General features: G+C 36.9%; 1 protein-coding gene across 5 annotated transcripts in view; it reads right to left on the bottom strand.

The window, feature by feature from the left end:
• The window catches only part of LOC125226211 (atrial natriuretic peptide receptor 1-like), a 499,228-nt gene that overhangs the window by 31,623 nt on the left and 444,770 nt on the right, over positions 1–22,835 (bottom strand). For all 5 annotated transcript variants that reach the window (XR_007177060.1, XM_048130138.1, XM_048130148.1 and 2 more), the window contains 5 exons: positions 16,180–16,318; positions 9,753–9,834; positions 4,528–4,651; positions 1,450–1,776; positions 377–536 (listed from right to left, as the gene is read on the bottom strand). Coding sequence is in view for 4 of the 5 variants with exons in the window: in XM_048130138.1 (XP_047986095.1) it covers positions 377–536; positions 1,450–1,776; positions 4,528–4,651; positions 9,753–9,834; positions 16,180–16,318 (832 nt within the window). In the remaining variant the exon portion in view is untranslated. The remainder of the gene's footprint in view (positions 1–376; positions 537–1,449; positions 1,777–4,527; positions 4,652–9,752; positions 9,835–16,179; positions 16,319–22,835) is intronic.

The following is a 22,835-nucleotide window of genomic DNA, read 5'->3' as shown; positions in this document are numbered from 1 at the left end:
TAAAGGGTATTAAGCGTATCTAATTTCAGAGGTCGAATCGAGCCGTATATCAATGTAGGAAGATTGAGATGTTATCCACGATGACGCGCTGAAATCCAACCTTTATCACACAGAACACGCGTTCCCCTGATTATCAAGATCAGGTGACGTAGTCAACTTGAACAAATTTACAATTTTTTTGCCCACAGTTGGTTTGACCACCTACCTTGGGAGACGATCGGGCTGTCAAAACCGCCGAGAATCCCTGGAAGGAAGGACATTGAGGCGGCGGATCTGCTTCAGTTCCTCGTCAGGAACGTGGAATTATCTCGTTTTGGAAGCCAAGATTTAGTTTGGGTCATTGAGTCAAGTAAGTTACATATTCAAAATTACTTACGGGTCCAATAGCTGTGAGCTGATGGATCCTTCTCGTTGGTCCGGAGAGCGTGTAGACCAAAGTCGGTGATCTTCAGTACAAAGCGGGAGTCCACGACGCAGTTGCTGGACTTGAGGTTGCCGTGAGACCTTATGTCGGTGCCGTGGAGGAAGTGCATGCCCTGTCATGGAAAACCAATTTAGTATAACTCAGCAGTTCTCGAAAAGTTTGTACAAAAATTAAGGAATTTGTTTTTTTATTCCTTTTTGTTACCAGGATTTATTTCATGAAATTTAGTAAGTTTTATTTGGTCATTAAGGTTCTTTAGTATCTATATTTTCTTAATTATAACAATTATCCTGTATACATTTTACGAAAGTCGACTTATACCACTAAATGTTGGTAACAAAATAGGATCAATTAAAATTTGCTGACATGGCTATGTACAAACTTTTTGAGAACTGCTAAACTATATTTTTCAATAACATGTTAAAATACTTATTTAAACGTTCAAAACGTTTAAACACAATTAAAATAGGAAACGGGCAACACTCGAGTATAATTAACTAACCTCCAACGTTTCAAGGAGGGCGCTGTCTCCATGGTCTTGGAGGAGATTAGTTTAGAAAATTTTGTTACTTATATGCGATAAATTCCCCCGTATGGTAACGGGTTAAGAATTTTACCACCCCCTGTCTTCCCGTGGGTGTCGTAGAAGTCGACTGTGGGATATGGGTTAAATTGTGGCGTAGGCGAGAGGCTGGCGACCTGTCACTGCAATGGCACAACTTCGATTTCTATCAACCCCTTTTTGCCAAGAGTGGCACTGAAACTTTAGTAGTCCATGTGCTCTGCCTACCCCTTTATGGGATACAGGCGTGATTGTATGTATGTATGTGTATTAATTCCCGTTTTCAATTTTTGTGAAAAATGTAATACCTAGTTTTTCATTTATTTAATGAATTATATTTATTATTTGAAATCAAATTAATAAAATTGATACAAAAGAATTATTTACCCCGTAGCCGATTCAATTCAATAAAAGGTCTAAATATCCGTCAAAAATTTCACGCGTAAAAAAATAAATCTCTTACCCGAACGATGTCATGCATTAAGCTGACTTTGAACATCCAATCCAATTTGATCGTGTCATTCTCCAAAATGTCCTGTAAAGACCCTTTGGGACAATATTCGGTCAACAGACAACAATGGGGTGGATCCACGCACGCACCGTAGAATCTTGCTAAATGATCATGTTCTAAATCCTTCATTTTCTTCAACTCGAGGAGTAAAGGTCGTGTTAAATCGATACGCTGTTTGTCAACTTTTTTGAGCACCACCCTGCAGCTTTTATATATCCCACAAGGAGCGTAGATCTGTCGGTCGCCGGCCAATGAAGTCGCCTCGTCCGAGTACGCCGTCTGCGAATAAAATATAAAATATTTCATTGCTCTATTGTGTAGGATTTAATCTCTTTTAAGCTCGTCCATAGCTCCGAATGTAATGAAAATAATTGAGGTAATTTTTGCTTAATCCAAATGAAATAAAATTATCAATCCATAATATACTATACTAATATTATAAATGGGAAAGTGTGTATGTCTGTTTGTTTGTGCGGCTTTCACGGCAAAACGGAGTGACGAATTGACGTGATTTTTTAAGTGGAGATAGTTGAAGGGATGGAGAGTGACATAGGCTACTTTTTGTCTCTTTTTAACGCGAGCGAAGCCGCGGGCAAAAGCTAGTTCATACTAATGTTATAAATGGGAAAGTGTGTGTGTCTGTTTGTTTGTCCGTCTTTCGCGGCAAAACGGAGTGACGAATTGACGTGATTTTTTAAGTGGAGATAGTTGAAGGGATGGAGAGTGACATAGGCTACTTTTTTGTTTCTTTCTAACGCGAGCGAAGCCGCGGACAAAAGCTAGTATAAAATATTTCACTGCTCTATTGTGTAGGATTTAATCTCTTTTAAGTTCGTCCATAGCTCCGAATGTAATGAAAATGATTGATGTAATTTTTGCTAAATCCAAATGAAATAAAATATATATTATAAGGACATGACACCATGTTCTTACACAGATTGACTGAGGCCCACGATAAGCTCAAGAAGGCTTGTGTTGTGGGTACACAGACAACGATATATATAATATATAAATACTTATATACATAGAAAACATCCATGACCCAGGAACAAATATCTGTGCTTATCACACAAATAAATGCCCTTACCGGGATTCGAACCCGGGACCGCGGCGCAGCAGGCAGGGTCACTACCGACTGCGCCAGACCGGTCGTCGAAAATGATAAATACAGAATAATCTTAAATATATTAGTAGAATGAGGAGGCACACTGACATTTTATCCCGCCAGGCGGCGCCTGTGCAAGTGTCTAGGCATGTCATTGTAATTCATATGTGAGAGAGAGAAAAAACATATCATCTTCTCACTCTTACGTATGGACTAATAGGATGGCGTTATCTGTCATAACCTTTGAGTGTGCCTACTCATTGTGCCTTGGAGCGACAAATACCAAGAACATGGCTTTAAGGAAAACCGACATCGCTTTAATAAAATCTGATTTAATATAGAAAACAGATTTAAAAGATTTTCTAATTTAAAAAATCTTATGAAATCAGAACTTTTCCACGCCATAAATACAATTTCTCAGTAAAGTAGCTTCGAAAAAGGTTCTTTGAATACAATTATTAAGAAATATCGGAAGATAAAAATATACGGCACGATTTATTAATTCCTCTTGTTCAGTAATGAATAGCGTTCAAATAACTTTTTATCCAGAAATAATAAGAAAAAAAAAAAAAAAGAAGTACTAATAAGCCAGTAATAAGCAAGTTTGTACCTATACAGCCAAGGGCTGTTTTTTTACAAGCTCGACTGACTTTGGACTTTAAAGGTTACGTTTTAAGAAGTAAAACCTATAATCGGAGAAAGAAACAACTTAGAATTTCATAAGTAAAAAATTAATCGCGAACAGACTCAAGACAGTAAAAACTAGCCAAGAGCGTGTCGGGCCACGCTCAGTGTAGGGTTCCGTAGTTTTCCATATTTTTCTCAAAAACTACTGAACCTATCAAGTTCAAAATAATTTTCCTAGAAAGTCTTTATAAAGTTCTACTTTTGTGATTTTTTTCATATTTTTAAACATATGGTTCAAAAGTTAGAGGGGGGGACGCATTTTTTTTCCTTTAGGAGCGATTATTTCCGAAAATATAAATATTATCAAAAAACGATCTTAGTAAACCCTTATTCATTTTTAAATACCTATCCAACAATATATCACACGTTGGGGTTGGAATGAAAAAAAATATCAGCCCCCACTTTACATGTAGGGGGGTACCCTAATAAACCATTTTTTCCCATTTTTTATTTTTGCGCTTTGTCGGCGTGATTGATGATACATATTGGTACCAAATTTCAGCTTTCTAGTGCTAACGGTTACTGAGATTATCCGCGGACGGACGGACGGACGGACGGACGGACGGACGGACGGACAGACAGACATGGCGAAACTATAAGGGTTCCTAGTTGACTACGGAACCCTAAAAATATGGTAGTTAATATTTTTACTGTCTTGAGTTTTCCTTTGGATCCTACTTCTTAAACATTATTTGACTTTCGAAAAAGGATATTTTAAAACCTACGTTCAATATTTTAGTCTGATTTTTAATAATTCATTATAAAATAATACATACAACAGTGTACAATAAAATCTATATTTTATTATAAAACCATGAGCATTCTTTCATTGGGATGGAAACCTTGGTAACCACAATGGAAACCCTTGAGAGCAATTAGTCGTGAAAAACATATTATATTAGGTATGTACAATATATAACAAGTACAATATATATATATACAATTGTAAATGTCTAATATGGCAATGTTGCTTACGCTTTCCGTCTGAATACACGACAAGACAACATCTGGAGTGGAAAATTGAAACCACTTAATTTGAGAGAACGTTGTCAGGAACGATACGTGATACCAATATTTAGCCGCATCACGATGGGAGGGAAGTACTGTAAATTCGCCATTCAATTCTGTAGCTGATAGTACTCTCTTTATCTCGCTCTCACACAGCGCTTAGAACAAACCGCGCGGCACAAAATTTGTTAGAAGAATTATTACTGGTTTTATACTGTGTCTGAACTCACCCCACTGCTGTACCTTCGTGCCAGCGAGTGCATGCTCCCACGCAGCCTCGCTCCTGGCTGAAGTACGTCGCTCCAGTTCACCCGCCACGTCATCATGGCTATCTCGGCTTCCAACTTGTAGTGTCTGTTCAAATAAAATAATTGTGATGGGGTAATCTTATCGTTTACGTGAGCTATCGGCAATAGAAATGAACAAAAGATGTCGCTCCCATGTCGTGTAAATAAAAGAGAGAACTAGCCATTTAAACTTCATCGCTCAGCGGCGAAAATATGACTCGTTCGTGCTTTTTTTTATTACAGAAAACACATTACAAATCACGATTTAAATCTTCGCCAAACTGCACAGCAGTTTGTTGGCGAAAAGATACACTCTTTTTACATATTTTAAGTAACTTAGGCATAGGTATTGTTAGTAACATTTTGATTTTAATTATGCTATGTTAGTATGTGGCCTTAGGCACTGGTCCCACCGCGAGCTAGTAAGCTATGAGCTATTGGCTATAAAAACGAACAAAAGATTAGCAGCCCCGTGCAAATAAAAGAGACACGGCGATTTTAATAGCTCACCGCTGGGCGAGTAACTATAAACATCGCCGTGTCTCATTTATTTGCACGGGAGTGATTATCTTTTGTTCGCTTTTATAGCTGATAGCTCATAGCTTACTAGCTCGCGGTGGGACCAGTGCCTTAATGACTTAACTATTTTAAAGATGGTACACGCTATACACAGACGCGAGGCAAAAACTAAAGGAATAAATAAGTATTATTTTGTAGGTAATTCTACCCGGTTTTCCTGTTAGCGACAACGGCGGCGATGAATAGCTAAATCGCATCTCTTTTATTTACGGGAGCAATAGATTTAGATTTAGATTTCTTTATTTCATGATAAAAATTACACTATAAATTTGTTACATGCCAAAGTTATGTTTATCTTCTCATCATGATCGTCGAAAATTACATTATAAATTGAAAATAATAAAATGAATATTTTCTCCCAATAAGGATCGTCATTTACAAATAGAAATACACAAAACACAATAAAATTAAGAAATGAAATAAAATCCGAAGTCAGTGTAATCAAATGCATGCTATCACAAATTCAATTCCATGTACTCATTTACAGAGTACAGAGGGTTATCTAACAAAAGGTTTCTCAATTTGCGCTTAAATGCTTCGTCATATGGCTCATTCCTAAGATCGGCAGGTAAGTGTTCGTAGTAAGTAGGGCCGATGACACGCGGGTTCTTTCTTGAAAGTGCCATGCGACGGGGGACTGTTCTCAGACGGCCTGTAGCTCGAAGCTGTTTGCCCGGACAGGCAACGCGAGCAAATTGAGATATGTTTTTCCTAACAAATAACAGTATATCAAACATATATTGTGCGTAGTGCGTCATTATACGTTGAGAAATAAAGAGCTCTCTGCAAGGGTGCCTGTCTCTTACTCCAGCAAGTATACGTATTGCACGTTTCTGCATTATAAGGACTCTTATTGTATCTGATGAGTTTCCCCAGAGCAGCGATCCGTATGCCATGATAGAGTGGAAATGCGCAAAGTACACCTGCTTTAAGGCTTCTGCGGAGATAAGAGGCTTCAGCTTCCTCAACGCAAACGACGCACCACCCAATCGATCACAAAGATTGTCAACATGGCACTTCCAATTCAGAGTGTTGTCTATCAGGAACCCTAAAAACTTACTCTGTTCGCACACGGGCATCGGAAAATTAGCCATGCATGATGGTGGTTGTACCTTTCGACCGGAAAATAACATTATATTTGATTTAGAAAAATTGAGTAAGAGACCATTTGCTGAAAACCATGCCTGCAATTGGTGGCAAGCATCATTAATTTTTAAAGCCAACTGGTCATAAGTACTTGCACCAACTAATACATTCGTGTCATCCGCAAACAATACAGGCAAGCCAGCTCCAATATTCTATGGTAGGTCGTTCACAAATAACAAAAACAAGGCATTTCCGAGGGACGAACCCTGAGGAATACCAATATTTATGCATCCCACATCAGACTGGATTGACTTGCCGTCATTGAGTAATTTCACGACTTGCTTGCGGTCTGACAGGAATGAGGTATACAGTTCATTCCATACATTTTCAATTTTTCAGGAGTAATTCGTGGCTAATGACGTCAAATGCCTTTGACAAGTCGCACAGTATTGCGGCAATCTTATCCTTATCGTCTAACCCTGTCATTATAGAAACGAATATCTTATACGTCGCGGTGGTTGTTGACATTTTTTGTCGGTATGCAAATTGGTTTTCCGTAAGTAGGTTATTCGATTCTATATGACTCATAAGGTGAGACGACAGGACCGATTCTACCATTTTAGAGATTGTGGGTACTATTGTAATAGGCCTATAGTTGTTGACGTCACACCTGTCACCCTTTCCCTTGAACACTGGACAGACTCTCGTGTTTTTCAGCACGTCAGGATACGTGCCAGTTTCAAAAATAATGTTTATGAGAGTGACAAGTATGTCGCCAACAACAGGCCACAAACATAAAATAATTTTCGGCGAAATGTCAAAAGCATCGACAGTGTTCTCTTTTTTCAACATCGAATGTAAGGTCCTGGTCAACAGATCACGGGTAACGACTGGCAGCGTGTACGAAGGAGGATCATATGTTTCCAAGTGTCTCTTAACATAGTGTATAGATTGCTGCCTGTCAGCTTGTATTGCGTGATTGCTCCCTATACCTGAAAAGTGTGTGTTGAAGGTGTCTGGCAACTCAGTGCCCCTTACTTCCGTGTTGGTGTTCGGATCGCGTAAACTGATGTGATTCGATCTTACTTTTGTGCCTATCTCCTCATTTACTACTTTCCATATTTCCTTAGCTTTATTGTTGCTGGAAGCCAACCTACCCTCAGTGTGAGCTCGACGGGCGTGCAATGTACTGGTCTTAATTATGGAAGAGTAGTGTTCTATACAATCAGTTAATATAGGATTGTTATTGGATACTGGCGTCTTATCGTCATTTTTCGTGAAGATCATTGTGCTTAAACGAATGAAATTCATATGCTATATCGTCATTTAACCATGGTACAGTGATATCAAGGTTATTGTAAAATATTAATATTATCAAAAAACGATCTTAGTAAACCCTTATTCATTTTTAAATACCTATCCAACGATATATCACACGTTGGGGTTGGAATAAAAAAAAATATCAGCCCCCACTTTACATGTAGGGGGGGTACCCTAATAAAACATTTTTTTCCATTTTTTATTTTTGCACTTTGTTGGCGTGATTGATATACATATTGGTACCAAATTTCAGCTTTCTAGTGCTAACGGTTACTGAGATTATCCGCGGACGGACGGACGGACGGACGGACGGACGGACGGACGGACGGACGGACGGACGGACGGACGGACAGACAGACATGGCGAAACTATAAGGGTTCCTAGTTGACTACGGAACCCTAAAAACAGGATGATGGCGATTTTTAGTATGTGATATAGGCAGATTTATTCGGAGGAGTTAGTAATTAGTTTACGTTTAAACATTTTATCACGGGGGTTTCACAAATAGTGTACCTTTGTAATAGTAGTAAAACTTTACAAAAAAAACTTACCGATAATTATATATTTATATAAATAAGTTTTAGCCTATTTAACTTCTAACACTGATGTAGTATTAAAATCAGTATTAAATATTTTTTTTATTATTTTTCCCAGAGTCAGGAAACCGTTGTTTATCACATAATTATATTTATATCTCGTTAAAAGAAAAATTCATGAGATTTATTTCAGGGGCCACTAACTATAAGTTTGCGTTGGCACTGTCTCTTTTTAATTCTAATTGAGAGGCCGTTACCGTTCAAATATAAAATAATCTACTCTGAAATATTACGAGTATAAGTTCATACTAATAAACAAGAGCTGACATAAGTAGCTGATTCTTTGTAATGTAATTAACGAAAAACAGAGAAATTGTAGCTTTAATTTTTAAAAATATTCTCACCGTAAACAAAGGCCGCCCGTTCTATTACCCAAATATTTCATCGTAAAATGTATTTCCTACCAGCATAATATATCATTCCATTACAAAAAGGAGAACACAAAATTTGCGCTTTGGGAAAATACTATACTAATTCTTTGGGGCCCATTTTACACGGATTTAGTGACATCGCATGACAAGGTGAAACAAACCCTGTTACGTAATTTTATATGTCAAGGAAAATGTGGTAACTATATGATTATGTCTGTACAAATTAGTTTTTAGATAAAAATCCATTATTGCATACAAGGGTGAAGAAAATATGCAAAATTTTATCTGTGAATAAGATCGTATGAGTTCAACTTATGCCCGCGGTTGTTTTATGTCATTAACGAAGTGTCAAACGCAATGCCTTTGCTGCACACCACACCCTTTCTATATCAGGCCCCGTAGCCGAATGGCATTTCTCCGACGCGAAACGAAAAAGGGCCTTTTTACTCATTATCACATGTGCTTTTTCAACTTTTCCTACTTGCTACTTACGATCAGTGTTAAACTATGAAATCTCAATTAACACTGATCATTGTTTAAACAGACCAAAATGTGAAGGCCAGGTGGGTACCTGTAGGTATTGACCTGACATGATAATATTATAATTTAATTTTCACCACACCAACTGTTAAAGATCAATTTTGCTTTTCGAAAATGGATAGCAAAATTGCATTTTATCCACAAGAGTACAAAGTAATTTCAGACAAATTTTAACTTGATGCCTTGAGCTGGCTGGTAGAATTTACCTACAAATAATTATTTTGAATCTTAAATATTGAATAGATTGCTGGATTTGATTTAGTTTGATGCTTTATAGTCAGTATTTTGTTCGTGTTGGTGTGGTGAAATAGTTTGTGTTTCACTCGGTGGCAAAGTTTGTTTAACCTACGTGCCTTGAAACCCTTGCAACGCTCAAGATTCCACTTTTTGCAATATTGGAATCTTTCGCTTGCTCGGGTATCAATATTGGCACGTGCGGTTAAATAACAACTTTGCCCCCTTGTATAAAAAATAACTATTATTTCTGCCCACAACTCTAAGGATTTTCAATAAGTAAAAGTAAGTCACTGCAATGTCACAGTTTCGTTTTCTTTCAACCCCTTATTTGCCAAGAGTGGCACTGAAGCTTTAGTAGTTTCATGTGTTCTGCCTACCCCTTTATGGAATACAGGCGTGATTGTATGTATGTTGTATGTATGTAAAAGTAAGTACGTACCTGTAGATAAATACTGATAGGATGGCCAGTATCACCACCACGGAACTGAGGACGATACTGAGAATGGCGTATACGGGAAGCGCTGTAACAAAATATGGATTTAGTATTCGACAAATTTTATACCTGTACTAGGAAATACTTATTTTATTGCCAAAACTAAACTTAAAATAGGTAGGTACATAAAAAGAGAGAAAAAAACAAGATGAATGTCGAATAAGGTTCCAAATTAAATATTGCTGGTGATCTCTTTCGTTAGGTATAGGTTAGGGCGGTGGGATAGATAGCGACAAAGTTTGCTAAATTAAGAAATTCGGAACTTATTAGGAAGAGGAACATCTATCTGGTTAGCTAGTGACTTATGAAATTTAGCTATTGACTTAGCACAGTAGATGTCACGGCCCAGCCACGACATTGGTCTAAGCGCGACAGCGGTGAGCGGCAGCCATACGTGCGAATGAAAAGTCCCATTGCTGTGTCTCGCTCACCGCTGTCGCGCTTAGACCAATGTCGTGGCTGAGCCGTCATTCCAAATCTACAGCAGAGGGGGAAATACATGCACCTTGCAGAAACCCGCATAATAGGCTTGTGTCGTTCACGAACTATGAACTGTTAGGAATAAAATCCCATCAATGACCGAAATGAACTGAATCTTTCCGTGGTCTGAGAATCGGTCTTTGCTCATTTAGTTCAGTATAGGATCGGCGAGCGCGAGCGGTTTGGATCGAGAACGAGTGTGTGACTGCACCGACCGAGAATAGAGCTACTTAGCAGAGCAACAAAAAAACGTCAAATTTTCATATTAAACATCGGTTACTTACAACCTTTCGGCCCGATGTTACTATCTGTAGATTTCGTATCATTTTGATACTATTCGGTCCCATTCGATCTGATCTTTCCGGCCGCAGTGGTCGCTGGTCTGGCTGAACTAAAGGAGCAAAACACCTAAAAGAGCGAACTAGTTCGTGGGAGCGATTGAACGAGATCGGAGCGCTCCGATCAGCGAACGAAACGGCACAAGCCTACCGCAAAATAAACCCTATTCATAGTGCGGTGTTCTTTTTGGTAAGGACAAATGACATATCTCAACAAAAGTGCGGACTGTGCAGAGGGTCGGCATCAAGCATGTAACAAACTTTTGAGTTGCAGGCATCCATAGGCTATAGGGACGGCAGCTTAGCAAGCGAGCTGTGTGTTTGTTTCCCACTGACGTAGTAAGTATATAAGGATAATCATTTAATTAATGGATCATATAAATACGCATTTATCTCACTAACACACTCGCAATCTTAAAGGCCAATTATGCCCTACTCTTCGATACTACTCACTGCCAAAGTGCCCAAAAAGGTTCTTCTTAATAATGTACGACTTCGTTAAGGAAATAGCCTTACCCAAACTCCGTAAATCAACGTTCATTGATTATTTGACCAATTCTACGAATGTACCCTGAATTCGGGTAATTTTAGTGTAAGAAATGACGGAAAATGTAAGGGACATATTAGATAAATGGAATTGGTCGAAAGGGTACGTTCATATTACTTTGCATTACTTAAAATGGTTTTTTTATGAAAATTGTTACAGCATTTTAGAATTGAAGTTATATTTTAAACTAACTCTACGTCAGGGTTCAGGTAAAATAATTGTATTATTTATCTGATTAAACGTTATGAAGGCCTGTGTTGCGAAGTCAGCCATCGATATACAGATACGAGTATAGTATAGAAAACACACATGACAGAAACAAATATCAAAGCTCATCACACAAAAATGCCCTTACCGGGATTCGCAGGACAATCAGCTTAACAGGCAGAGCCACTAAGTCAAACTAGTCACAAAATCAATGATCAATACTTAAGTACTCATAAAAAGTGGCAAGAGATTTAGTAATGAATAAAAGACTTTGCAAAATGAGATTTCAGTAACGAAGCAAGAATCGAATTCGATTTATTACCGTCTCGGACCGCGCTTGATCTATTCCGTTAAATCTTTACGCCCCTTGGGTCGGATGGATATGGATTTGTCTGAAAAGCTCAGATTTTTCAGATTGTGACTTGTTTTATGAGTAGGCATCTAACTTATTGTCGCATGGTAAAAGTGCAAAAGAGGTCTTCTTATCCATACTAATATCATAAATGGGAAAGTGTGTGTGTCTGTTTGTTTGTCCGTCTTTCAGGGCAAAACGGAGCGACGAATTGACATGATTTTTGAAGTGAAGATAGTTGAAGGGATGGAGAGTGACATAGCGAAGCCGCGGGAAAAGGCTAGTATTTAATATACTCAAAAGCGATCAGTTGTGAAGGAAGGCTCAATGGGGCTAGTAGAAGCCGATCAGGATCATGAAAAGTGTAAAATTATTAAAACCCCATGTTTCTAAGACGGGATAGCTGGATTACATTATCATAAAGACAAACATGATCGTCTATAAACTCGACAAATATTCTTGTACTTGATTATACAAAAAATAATGAAATAAATCAAGTAAAGTATACATTCCATTCCTTGAGTATAAGTTACATTCCATGGCTAATGTCGACCCCATAGCTTATTCTACGCTCAAAACTCTACTGAGGGACATTTTATAACATTTTATTTCCAGTTCATATACTTAAAACACGGATTACTTCCAAAAACTTTAATTATTTTGGTCACTTATAGCTCACAACATAATTAAAGAAGCCCTTAACGGAAGGTAAGAGGGTAGGCAGACTACGAGTCTTTCGCACTTAAAGCGCAGCGGATCAGTATAATCCGCTAATAAAGATTCTGGCCCACGCCAACTAGATGGCCTCAAGTGGCCTTTTTTCATGAGATACGCATGGTTTTTCGGCCATTTTTTCTCGACCGCAAATGGCGGGTGGACTTTTATGTTCTTAAGTATAAGTGTATCGGCTGGTTACGGTTAGGTATGTAAGGGTGAAAATGTGCTTATAGTTTGATAATTTAGAAGATCATACACTTATTAAGATATAAAACCGTAAACGTACTTTTAGGTCCAAGATAAAATTAAGCAAAATAACAGCGGATAAAAGCTGAGATCTAATAAATACAAAAATCAAGTGATGTGGTAGGTTTAGACCTGGCGTAAAGTGGTTCTTTAATTTTATTATTTTTGTGTTTTTACGAGTAAGAAGGCAAGTAGAAATGAGTTGCTTTTTATATCTTGCCTAAAGTAAATTGTATATATTCTAATGGAAAAAATCTATCAATCGACATTTTTGGCAAGTAAGTTATATTTAAATTGATGTTTCTTAGCAAGATTACGAGTATGTAATCAACTGATCAATGAACGTTGCATACGCCCGTACAATTAAATTCAATAATTAAATGCAAATTTATTAAAAGAACATCAACAGAGATATATAGATTCATAAAGACCGTTGCGATCTTAAGGCCGGCATTCCAAACATTTACCTACACTTGTTAGGGCACAGTAAGCCATCGAAACCACAAACAGGGGTAATCCGTAGTGGCCTAGTACTTGCCCAGTGTCCAGGTCGGTCCAGGAGAAATTGCAAAGAGGTCATTTCAAATACTTACACTTGTCAGGGCACAGAGAACCGTCGAAACCACAAACGGGGGTGCCCCGGGGAGGCTCAGTGCCCCCACCCGCCCACAGTGTATTAAAAACCCCAATTTTGTCTCACCTTGTTTTTATTGCATAATTCTACAGTTAAGAAGGTTTTGAATAGTAGACTAAAACTCCGACGGTGCTACGGCTTCTAGTTTTTTTATAAAAAAATATTAAAGTTTGCCTATACCCGGGTCATAAAAATCATAAAAACAATAATTTCTAAAAATCTATAATAGTTATTTAAATTTTCAATTGAACCAGTTGATTAGGCGTATAATACCAGACCTTTGTGCAATTTGTTGTTTATTTTCTCTTTTTACACAAGGAGAAATTTATGAATTTCTGTTTTTATGTTTCTAATTTTTAATTCGGGAGTAACGCCGTATTAGCACACGAAACCAAAACGGAACGATAGCTTACACGTGTTTTTATAAGCCATATTAAAATCACGTGCTAATTCCGCGTTAATCAAAAGTTAGAAGTGATATTAGTCATAACCGGATTTCTTGTGACTAGGGTTGTTACTTTAGGTTACTTATATCCGGATTCGATTATTAACTTTTTAAACTCAGTTTCAAACTCTCGAAGCTTTGTAGATCGATCGATTGATGTAGATCGATTCACTGTCATTATTTAATAAGGCCTTATAATTTTAAATAATTCGTACACTTTGACAGACACATTAACACTCACCGAAATCATTGCGATGGACGTTTGGCTCTGTTTAATTGGTAGCACATTGGACCAGCATTTCGGAGGTTGTGGGTTAAAATCCCACCTGAACCATTTTTTTATAAAATACCATAGTTGATCATTGTTGATTTTCTCCTGTATCACTTTTAAAATTTGTTACTTACCCCAATAATCCAACGGTTGACTGGTAGAGAATGCCTTCTGGCATTAAGTTCGGCTTTGTACACGTTATATTTTGCAATACAGTTGAAATAAATAAATAAAGTGATGAAATTAAAGAATAAATAATTTAAAATCGGCCACGAATTTTACATTGCAGAAAATTTTATTTCAGTCAATGAAGACACGAAATAGTACATTACATCAGAGGCCGGGAAAATGAGGATTTCTGGCCAAGTGGGTATATCCGGGCCGGATAGGGATACGAGGCCGGGAATCCGTTTTCACGCCGAGGCATGTATAGTGCTTTTCTCAAACATACAATGAAATTAAAAAAAAATGCTCTAAAGGACCATATTTTATAAAAAAAAGTTACTTTGCAGGCCTAGGCCTAAAAAATAATATGAAATCCCTTTACAGTCCTCTCGAGTTGTTGCGCCCAAAAAGCGATACTTCCCAGCCCATTTTAAGGAACGTAAAGACAATATTTCATTGCATGTTTGAGAAATAGTTATTTGTTATACAAGGGGGCAAAGTTGTATTTTAACGCCGAGTGTGGGATTGAAAAACGAGTAAGTGAAAGGATTCTATAGTTGAACCACGAGCGAAGCGAGTGGTTCGAGAATAGAATCCTGAACTTGCGAGTTTTTTAACACACGAGAAGTAAAATACATTTGCACCCGAGTGTAACACAAAACTTTTCCCCTCACTATAGCGAGGAAACTACAACGCAAAAAAATGCGTTTATCGCTGCTTCCAGTAGTTCCACAGGTGGTAAATCATCTTAATTACTGGATTCATCTACTTTTATCAATTTTAACCCTTTATAGGGCACTGGTCTCAAAAAAGACCACCCTGTATGACTATCTTTTTGTATTTTTTCTTGTTCAGAATTTTTAGGACTACAGAATGGCGATGAGGTTTGAACTCACGATTTTTTTGAGTCTTGCCCGTTAAAGGTTATCTCATAAAAATAACCTAAAAATCGTGTAAAAACCACATGTTTAATCTTAATTTTCTTTAATTAATGCTTTATAACTGTATTGATAAACCTAATATTACTAATGAACGTTCATTAGGATTTATACTTTCTTGATAATAAAAACGTATCACTTTGTATGGAGAACTGCATACAAAGTGACCCGTTTTCATTGTTCTTGAGTGTATGTTCTTATAAGAAACACACTGCAGAGTAAAATATGAAATGCTATACAATATGGCCATCAACTTGTTAAATAAAAATTAAGAATGACGTAGGCACTAGTTTTTACGAAAGTGACAAGCGTTGATAGAAAGTACGCTTTCTTACACGTAATTTAATGAACATTTAACATTTTCGACCTGGATCATAACTTTCAGTAACATCCGCGTATTCGAGGTGACAGCCCTGAATTAAAACTTAAATTATTGATATCTTTTGATTAACGCGGAATTAGCACGTGATTTTAATATGGTTTATAAAGACACGTGTAAGCTATCGTTCTGTTTCGGTTTCGTGTGCTAATACGGCGTTATTCCCGAATTATAAAATTAAAACATAAAAGTAAAAATACATAAATTTCTCCTTATGTTAAAAGAGAAAATAAACAAGAAATTGCACAAAGGTCTGGTATTATATGCCTAATCAACTGGTTCAATTGAAATTTAAATAACTATTATAGATTTTTAGAAATTATTGTTTTTATGATTTTTATGACCCGGGTATAGGCAAACTTTAATATTTTTTTATAAAAAAACTAGAAGCCGTAGCACCGTCGGAGTTTTAGTCTACTATTCGAAACCTTCTTAACTGTAGAATTATGCAATAAAAACAAGGTGAGACAAAATTGGGGTTTGCAAAACTTTGTTTGCAAAACTGTGCCGCCCAGTGAATAGGCCGGTCTGGGTAGAACTGCGAGGAAGACTTTCCAAATACTCTTGTCAGGGACCAACGAGCCGTTTAAACTTGAGATGGACTGGTCTCGCGGTCGGTGAAACTATAGGCAGGAGACTATTCCAAATACTTACACTTGTCAGGGCACAGAGAACCGTCGAAACCACAAATGGGGGTGTCACGGGGAGGCTCAGTTCCCCCACCCGCCCAGTGAATAGGCCGGTCTGGGTGAAACTGTAAGGACTTGTTCGCCGCCACGTACGTCGCCACTACCTGAGGAAGCAAGCAATCACATTAAGTTTCGACATTGACTTATGCCTTATGGACATAGCTGGGCATTAACTCGTTAATCCGTTAATCGTTAATTAACGAAGTTAACATTTCGATTAACGGATTAACTTTTAAGTTAACTTTAAAAAATGTTAACGGATTCGTTAACTTCCGTTAAATTTCATCGAGTCCGTTAATCGTTAATCCAGCACCCCAAGCGGCTCGCTGCGCCGCGAAAACCACTTTCTTACCACTACTGTAAAAGCCCGTAGTACGGCAAAACCTAGGTTTTATCGGTAAAAGCAGATCCGTCGGTTATAAACAGTCTAAAGACCAATTGGCGACTTCTAAATCTTATTAGGCGTGCTAGATCGTTCACTAACCTGGGAATAGAGTGCAATCATCAGGCATGACAGTTTGAGTCCGGCGCGGGCCTTAGATTACTCTACCAAGTTATCGTGGCCCACAGCATCGAGTTGTCATCTCAAATCTCAATCTGAAGAACCGACGCACCACGATCGCGACCGCATGAATGACCCAATAATTACCAATCCGAAGTAAAACCTAGGATTTAGCCAACCAACGGCGGTACACGCCCGAAGAGACCGAAATTATTACATTTCGGTATTTTACCGATTGGCGTCACAGGTTTTAATGGTTTTTGGTGGATACTTAGTAAATAGAAATACATAATACCTACAGTGGAGTCCTATTTTTATGACGTGTTAACGGATTATCGATTAACTTTAACTTCCGTTAAATCTACCGAAATGTATCGCTTTAACGATTAACGAAGTTAACTTTTTAAGTAACGGATTAACGATTATCGAAGTTAACTATTTGATTAACGGTGCCCAGCTATGCTTATGGATTATTAGGTACGACGTCGTTGTGGGCAATAATGTAGTTCGTGTGGAGAGGGTACTATTTATAAACAAATGTTAGTTGTTTTGTTAGATCTTATCACTGATCCCTGCCTTTCAACTCAAACGCGGTTTTGCAGTAAAAATTGAAATTTCAAAAGGGGGTTTCTAATAGGGCTATGGATACACGTGATTCACGCCGAACCGTAGCTACGTGACCTTAACACCGGCGGTACTAAGATCACGAATTTCACGAACACGGCAAGGTACGTACCTCGTACGTACGTACCAGCAGCGGCTGGTCCATACAAGCCGATTCCCACCGGCTTGCCTAAAATTGATTACTAGTAAAGTACCTAATATACATACACACATACATACATACAATCACGCCTGTATCCCATAAAGGGGTAGGCAGAACACATGAAACTACTAAAGCTTCAGTGCCACTCTTGGCAAATAAGCCTACCTAATGTTAAGGTAGGTTTATTTTGTGCTCAGTGTTGCCTAGCAGAAATTTTCACCAGCCGCCACTGGTACGTACGTACTTGCCTTAGCGCCCGGATTCACGTGACACGCCGCGGTCCGTGACACGCCGCCGCCCGAACCTACGTTCGTGTGCAGAGCTTCGGGTGGCGGTTCCGTTGGGTACTTATCGTACGTTTTGTAGATTCAACACGCCCGGGAGAAGACCAAATCATGACTACTATTGAATTATCACTTAGTACCTATACTTAATACCGGACAAAAGTTTTTTTACGTATGAATTAAACTTATATTTATGTTTTGCTTCGATTTTTATACAATACATATAACTAGCGGCCCTCCCCGGCTACGCACGGGGATTATCATAAAAATTGTTATAATAAGTTATCCGTAAAAGATAGATATATGCCATCGCGGACTTTTTTGTAGACCTATTAGAGAGACACAATTTTCCAATACATTATTTTGATGTAGCTCAAACGGTTTTGGCAGCGTTTTCGATTAAAGCTCTCAGCCAGCGGGATTTTGTCCAACTCGATTAGAAAATATCGTCATATTTTTACCAATTCAAACAAAACTTTAACAAATTATAAACCTAAACTTTCCTCAAGGATTACTCTATTCATAAATGAAAACCGCATCAAAATCCGTTCAGTAGTTCTTGACTTTATCACAAACACACAGACAGACGCAGCAGGGGACTTTGTTTTATAAGAGAAGATCAAGTGATTTATGGCGTTATTCGCTGTGTTACGTTACGGCCTAATATTGTTTATTTTTTTACATGTGCCGTCAGAATCCTCAAATACTCGACACTAACTTAAAACTGTAAGTGGTGACAGTTTAGTATAGTATGGAGTAAATATTGTCCCAGAGCTGTAAGAAGTGTAAGTACCTCTTTTTCACACATGACAGCGTCCACAAAACGTAAAATCCTGTAATAATGGTTAAAAAAATCAAGTACTTAAAAACAATATTTCGCTTACTTTAAACATAATCTAAAACATGTTACATTTTTGCGGATCTTCGTTAGTAAGTATTTTACGATATTAATTTATAACGCAAGATTTACTCATTAATTTAATTTTTAAACTAGTGCTGTGGCAGAGTGTAATTACGATTCAAATGACATTTCAGTTAGTTGATAGAAATTGTTTATTTGTTTAAGCGCCTCCTTGTCCATAGGGCCTAATCGATTCAACCAATTCGAAATTAATCGTTAAATTTGGCAAACGATACGTCTTAGCCACATCGCAACATACATCAAAACAAATGTGTAAAAAATGTGAACTTACGGATCCGGGACAATAGTTCTAATGAAATTCAGCAACACGACGCTTAGCCATATATTTCTGGTGAAGCATTATTATGTTATTCTTAAGGTTTTCACATTTATTCTTTCATTTATTATGTATGAAAATGAAAAAAGATTTTTATAAAAAGTAATTTACCTACGAAGTGGCTTTAATTAATTAATATTTAAGCTTGCTAATATGTAAGAATATAACGAATCTTAAATGTAAACAAGGCAAACAGCAATGTAGATAAACAAAAGATCAAGTTCTGTGAATCTTTGAGACGTACTATGATGACTAATTATACTCCAGGTAAAAAAAATATGCACACACGTGCGCGGGGCCACGGTTAAGACAAAAAAAAATAACAGCTGCAGTTCTTATCAGTTACGGTACATTAAATAGTACTTTTAGATAGTATATTCCTTTAAAGCACTGTATTGTTTGACGAACGAGCTCAGCTATATTACTGTGGTGGTATTTTGTAAATAATAAGTGCAGTTCCACCACGTGGTAATAAAGACAGTAAAATTTACGAGCAGCCTTTTGTACGTGAAGCTGAGTGAAGTGAGCGATGTGTTATTTTTACATTTTGGGATTTTTTTATTTAATGTGGATGGGGCAGATTAGAATTTTAGTTTATTTCAATTAGTCACTTGTAAGATCCCAGTTGATCAACACTTGAAGGCCTTGACACTTTAGCGGTGAATTTAAAAGTTATTGTCGTTGTTGTTTTGTCCAGTTTTTGTATTGTTACTGTTAATGTTTGAAACTCTTAACAACGAAGAGAAGTTTGGTGTGAAGATATGCCACCAGAGTCGGAGATTCAACTTTATGTAGTCTCTGCAAGGATCGGACAAACAATGAGTTTCCGTGTCGTCATGGTACTACAGGATCTATCGCGAGGCATTTGACGTCAGTTCATTTGAAATCTGCTGTTACTGTTACGACATCAAACGAGTAAGTTATTTTTAGGGTTCCGTACCTCAAAAGGAAAAAACGGAACCCTTATAGGATCACTTTGTTGTCCGTCTGTCCGTCCGTCCGTCCGTCTGTCAAGACCCTTTTTCTCAGGAACTCGTGGAGGTATGAAGCTGAAATTTATATCAATTACTCAGGTCTACTGTCCCTTGAAGCTGTGAAAAAATCAAACTTCTAAGCCAACGCAATCAAAAGATACAGCCGTTTATGCCGCAAATTTTCGACACTTGCAAGGGAATCAAAATCAAAACCTACAGGGTGCTTCCCGTGAACTCAGAATCTTGAAATTTGGTACGAAGCAACGTCTTATAGCATAGATAAAGGAAAAATTACGAAAACCATAAATTTTTAGTTACATCACATAATATATATTTTTTTTAATAATTTTAACCTTACTACCCATTTCCTCATAAACGCGTAGAGGTATTAAATTGAAATTCATACGAAATTTGTACGGAACCCTCGGTGCGCGAGTCCGACTCGCACTTGTTTTTTTTAAATAGGTGTAATCCATAATAAGTAAATGAAAGCAGCAGAGGTCTAAGTTTAAATACCATGAAAAAATAATTTTAAAGTTATTGCATGTAAATAGTATAACGAAGCTCACTTTATTAAGCAATCAGTAATAAATGGCTTAGTTATTATATTAATTATTATTTTTGAAACAATTTGAAACAGTTTGAAACAATAAAATGATAATCCTGCGCCTTGAACACTCTTAAAGTAGACTTTTTTTACGACCATTAATCTTATTACTATATAACGTAATTACCTAATTAAATGGTGGCTATAACAGTTAAGTTGGCGTAAAATGTATAACATAATTATTAACTAGGTATGTGTTAAAATTACGTTTCCGTGGATGTCATCCCATCGTCACATTCTTAATTTTTATACTAAATTGACAAATTTCATATTCCGTTCATCAATAATTGAATGGTACCGTGTATACTTATCTACCTATTAAATCTTATTAATCAGAGGGCAACTAGAGAGTTTTTGTCAACGAACACTGCAGACACATAATAAGCAGATTCAAAGGTATCACGGTGCACGGTTAAGCCCATATATTACCATGTTAACGCATGGTATTTTTCAACCACAACCACTCAACAGATAAGCTTAACAAAGGACAAGGTATAGTCATGGTATAGTGCCTTAACATAAAAGTAATGTTTTAGTAAAAGTATAAGTATTTTCTGGATTTGAACTCGAAGCGTCGGTTGTAGCGTAGAGACAATGCTAACAGTGGTTATTCAATAATAAGTTGAATTTAGAATTACAACTGTTGAATACTTTTGGATAGAGTAAAAAACTCAAATGACTGGAAGGAAACTTTATCTGAAACGGTTACCAAATCTAGCAGTTACCCTTACAAAAGGTTACCTACCCATATCGTTGGTATTTTAATAACCACTTCTAAATTAAGCCTATCGGAAACCCCGGATCGTTTATTCGGTTATATTTATTTATTACTTACATATTAATATTTGAAAAACCGCAGTATTGAATATAAATTTTAATTCAAAAGTAATTAAGATATAACCTCACGATACCTACATTTTTATTCATAACTTATAGAGACTGCATCCGATCTTATCTTCTCTCATGAAACGCCGCTGGACCGGGCCGGGCGTGTCACGTGAATTCGTACGTACGTACGTACGGATCTACTGAACAACATTTCACATAGGTTCAAGATTATTACATGCATTTTGTTCATATTTCATTTATACAATTTTGATTAAGTATAAAATAAATCTTATTCTTATTCGTGCAGGCCAATATTATTTCTTATTTAACGTTATCAGTTATTATTTATATTGAACTGAAGCAAAACCTTTTGATGTTATTTGACGAGGGTGTGTTGTCTGCCGATTTCAATTAGTTTATAGCCCACGCCTGCTACACGTCGGAGGGATTTTATTTACTATTTATATAACAAATCGATAAAAGCTATTTTTGCAATATGCTTGATAATATGACATAAAATATTTTATTGGAAAGTCCTGTTAGTAATATACACGTGTACGTAGCATAATACAATTGGATAAAATTAATTTAGTGCTACGAATATGTATAGAAAAAATCGGAGGAAATATCTAACACGCTAAAGGTCCTAACCTAATCTCAACTTATTTAAGGGGCTTCTATTCTATTAAGTGCCAGTTTTACGAATAACGTTTACTTTTTATGTGAAAATACATCAAAAAAATTAAGAGAATAATTTCTTTTTGCGAAATTTTTTATCTGCATTTTGCCCTCAGAAATGTTTAGTTTAAATATTCCGGTTTCTTCATGTTACACCATGTATATAAAATTCCAAAAATTAATTGAAGGATGAAAGTAGGTAGGTATAGGTAATTGAAACATTTGGCATTTTGATTCTCATTAAATACTTAAGTATTTATAAGAGCGAGCCATCATGAAAACTCAACTGTAATTAATTACTATTACCGTCAATATTTTATAGTGTTTACAAATTTAAATAAATAAAGCGTTCATTCGTGGTTCGTTGCATTTGCATAAAAATGATTAATAAGAGTTTTCGGTACAAAATGTATTAAAGTTGGTAATTAAAATAATGAATGTGGTTAATGTAACAATGAAATATTTTGCCACTGTGGATTAAGTTTAAGTATGCCCATTGTACAGGATTAAAACTGCCCCAACCGTTTCCATGAATAAGTATTTTATAAAATATGTACGTGCGCTACGGCTTATATAATAGACTAACTGCAACTGGTAAGAATAAACAATTTTTTTTTTCATCACACTCGTTCATAAACGGTGTTATTACATGCCTGCATACTGATACGCAATGAGCTTTTTTACTGCCCTAGGGCGGTAAAGTGAATACCTGGGTGAGGCCTTCCACGACCTGTCAAAAATTAC

The sequence above is a fragment of the Leguminivora glycinivorella genome, chromosome 1, assembly GCF_023078275.1.
Source record: "Leguminivora glycinivorella isolate SPB_JAAS2020 chromosome 1, LegGlyc_1.1, whole genome shotgun sequence".
In the NCBI taxonomy this organism is placed as follows: domain Eukaryota; kingdom Metazoa; phylum Arthropoda; class Insecta; order Lepidoptera; family Tortricidae; genus Leguminivora; species Leguminivora glycinivorella.
Note: the sequence above shows the minus strand (reverse complement) of the source record. Positions and strands in the feature narration are given on the sequence as shown.